Source organism: Egretta garzetta, unplaced genomic scaffold (assembly GCF_000687185.1).
Source record: "Egretta garzetta isolate BGI_Z169 unplaced genomic scaffold, ASM68718v1 scaffold759, whole genome shotgun sequence".
NCBI classification, from domain to species: domain Eukaryota; kingdom Metazoa; phylum Chordata; class Aves; order Pelecaniformes; family Ardeidae; genus Egretta; species Egretta garzetta.
This window is the reverse complement of record NW_009260944.1, coordinates 769,141-771,270: the sequence shown is the minus strand read 5'-3', so window position 1 is coordinate 771,270 and position 2,130 is coordinate 769,141. Positions and strand designations below refer to the sequence as shown.

General features: G+C 39.2%; 1 protein-coding gene across 1 annotated transcript in view; it reads left to right on the top strand.

Moving 5' to 3' along the window:
• The first annotated feature begins 2,035 nt into the window (after positions 1–2,035).
• The window catches only part of ERCC3 (ERCC excision repair 3, TFIIH core complex helicase subunit), a 27,959-nt gene continuing 27,864 nt past the window's right edge, over positions 2,036–2,130 (top strand). Inside the window, 1 exon segment of the mRNA XM_009647160.2 lies at positions 2,036–2,044. Coding sequence (XP_009645455.2) covers positions 2,036–2,044 — 9 coding nt within the window.

Below are 2,130 nucleotides of genomic sequence, written 5' to 3'. Positions count from 1 at the left end.
TTTAGAGTTGCTGTTTTGATGTGCAAAATTCATGCCAGCATTAAAATGAAGAGTTTGCTTTCTAAAACTCTTTAACTTAATCTTACTGTTGTCATTCTAAAATTAATCCTTAAGCTTGGTGACTAAACCTGGTGAATTTTTACAGCCAGGTTTGGGCCTTGGGACTTTTAAGGAATGCCATGAAGACAAGTAGATCTGTGCCCTGAACTGCTCTGTGCGCCATAGTAAGAACATTTCGAAGCTGCCGGGAAGCGGGAAGCAGTCCGCTTGACGCGACAGCCAAGCGTCACCCGCAGCTGCCTGGGTGTCGGTGCTGCCTTCAGGAGGAGCTGCAAACACCCAGCAAAGGGGGCAGGCAGAATCGCTACCAACCTGGGGTTTCTGAATCAAATCCTCCCTCAGAAACAAAGGAGCTCCTTTCTCTTTTTATTTCCCCCGCTTGGCCCGCATGGTTTATTTTTCTCTCTAGTTAGCACAACTTAAATACTGCATAGGTGGTGGCCAGTCCTGAATAAGGTGCAAGTTAGTGTACAGCTTTATACCAGGGCCCCATTGCTTGAACCCAGGACGCTGCAGCTCCCCGCCTGCTGGAGCAGCCCTCGGGTTTTCTCTGGCAATATATGCACGTACGTATTTGAGGGGTAGATGGGATGGAGGAAACGGAATTTCTCGTGTTTCAAAGCACCGATGTTAGCAGTCACGCTTCGGCTAGGTCTTAGTTTTCATAAACTTACTTTAAAGGGAGAGGAACTGGATTAAAACACATAAAAATTGTATCTCTTACGTTGAGCCCACCGATGAGGATTGGAGGTCAGGGTCTTCTGTCGAGGAGAAGGAAAAGGATACTTGAACTCCAGAGTGGATATTCGTGGGAAATACTGCAAAGGTTTTTCATGTCTTTTACCCCAAAACTTAGACGGTCTTTTTCCCCAGAGGTTATACAATGTGGATTTAAAACCAAGGATTGTGTTTTCTTTTTCTGAACAGGCATTAGATTGTCGGTTCCCTAGTGTTTGTTTCTCGTTGATACCAGTGTGAAAGGTGGTGTCATCCTAGGGTTGGAACGGTTGATTAAAGCATAGTGTCTGTCATCTCGGACCTCCCAGGAGTCGTATGACGGAGGATCGCTGTAAATACGTGGAGGAGACTTAGATGAATCGGAGCGTAGGCTTTTAGTTTTCATGAAGCTATGAATAAAAATTTGTAAATTTACTCTTGATCTAATGTACATTTTTATGTAGCCATTAAATTCTCTATTTAATCTATCAGTTTCTCACTGTAAATGTTTTTACTCTCAGTTGAATGCTGGGCACAGTTTGTAATGTATGTACACAAAGGTGTTTTTTTCTATCAACGTTGACTTTTTTGCACATTTTTGGAAATATTTAATTTGTACACTGATTTAATACTCTGACCAATTGTTGATGGGTGTATGAGAATCACGTGTGTGTGCAATGTACTACTGTCTGGATGTATGGTTTTTTTATTACTTTTGAGATGTTGCTACCAGTAACTGCACTGCTGTTGCTGCTTTACATGGAATATCTTTTGTATAAAAAAAAAAAAAAAAAGATAAAAACGATTAAAAAATTAGCCTATGGATACCTTGGTTGAGGAACTCAGGAGTTGAGCATTGCTTACTGGTTCCGTTTGTCTAAGGACCTTCCAAACTTGCAAACAAACAAGCAAACAAAACCCCCTTGTAATTCTGTGTATGCATTGAATGTGTGTGTGTATATATATCCCAGTAATCTTATTCCACAATTTCATTTCTACATTTTTATGAACTTGTTTTTTAAGGGTACTATGTTTAGTTAGAATAATTAAATATATAAAAGCTTTGAGAGATGATTTACTAGATAAATATATTTTCAGCTGGCTGATGTTCAAAATATTTTTTTAATTTTTGTTTTTAACCATTCAAAATGTATTTGTATTTCCAAAATCAGACACGAATTGTACTTAGAAATATATTAAAACACGCTGTAGGGACACCAGTGTGATTTCTCTTTTAAGAGTTTTGTATTTTAGAGCAATGCGGAATGTCAGTCCTGTACCTGGATTTCCAAGTGGCTTCTGTTTTATTTTGTTTTATAGGTGCTTGGCGGAAGCCTCTATTTTTAACTTTTT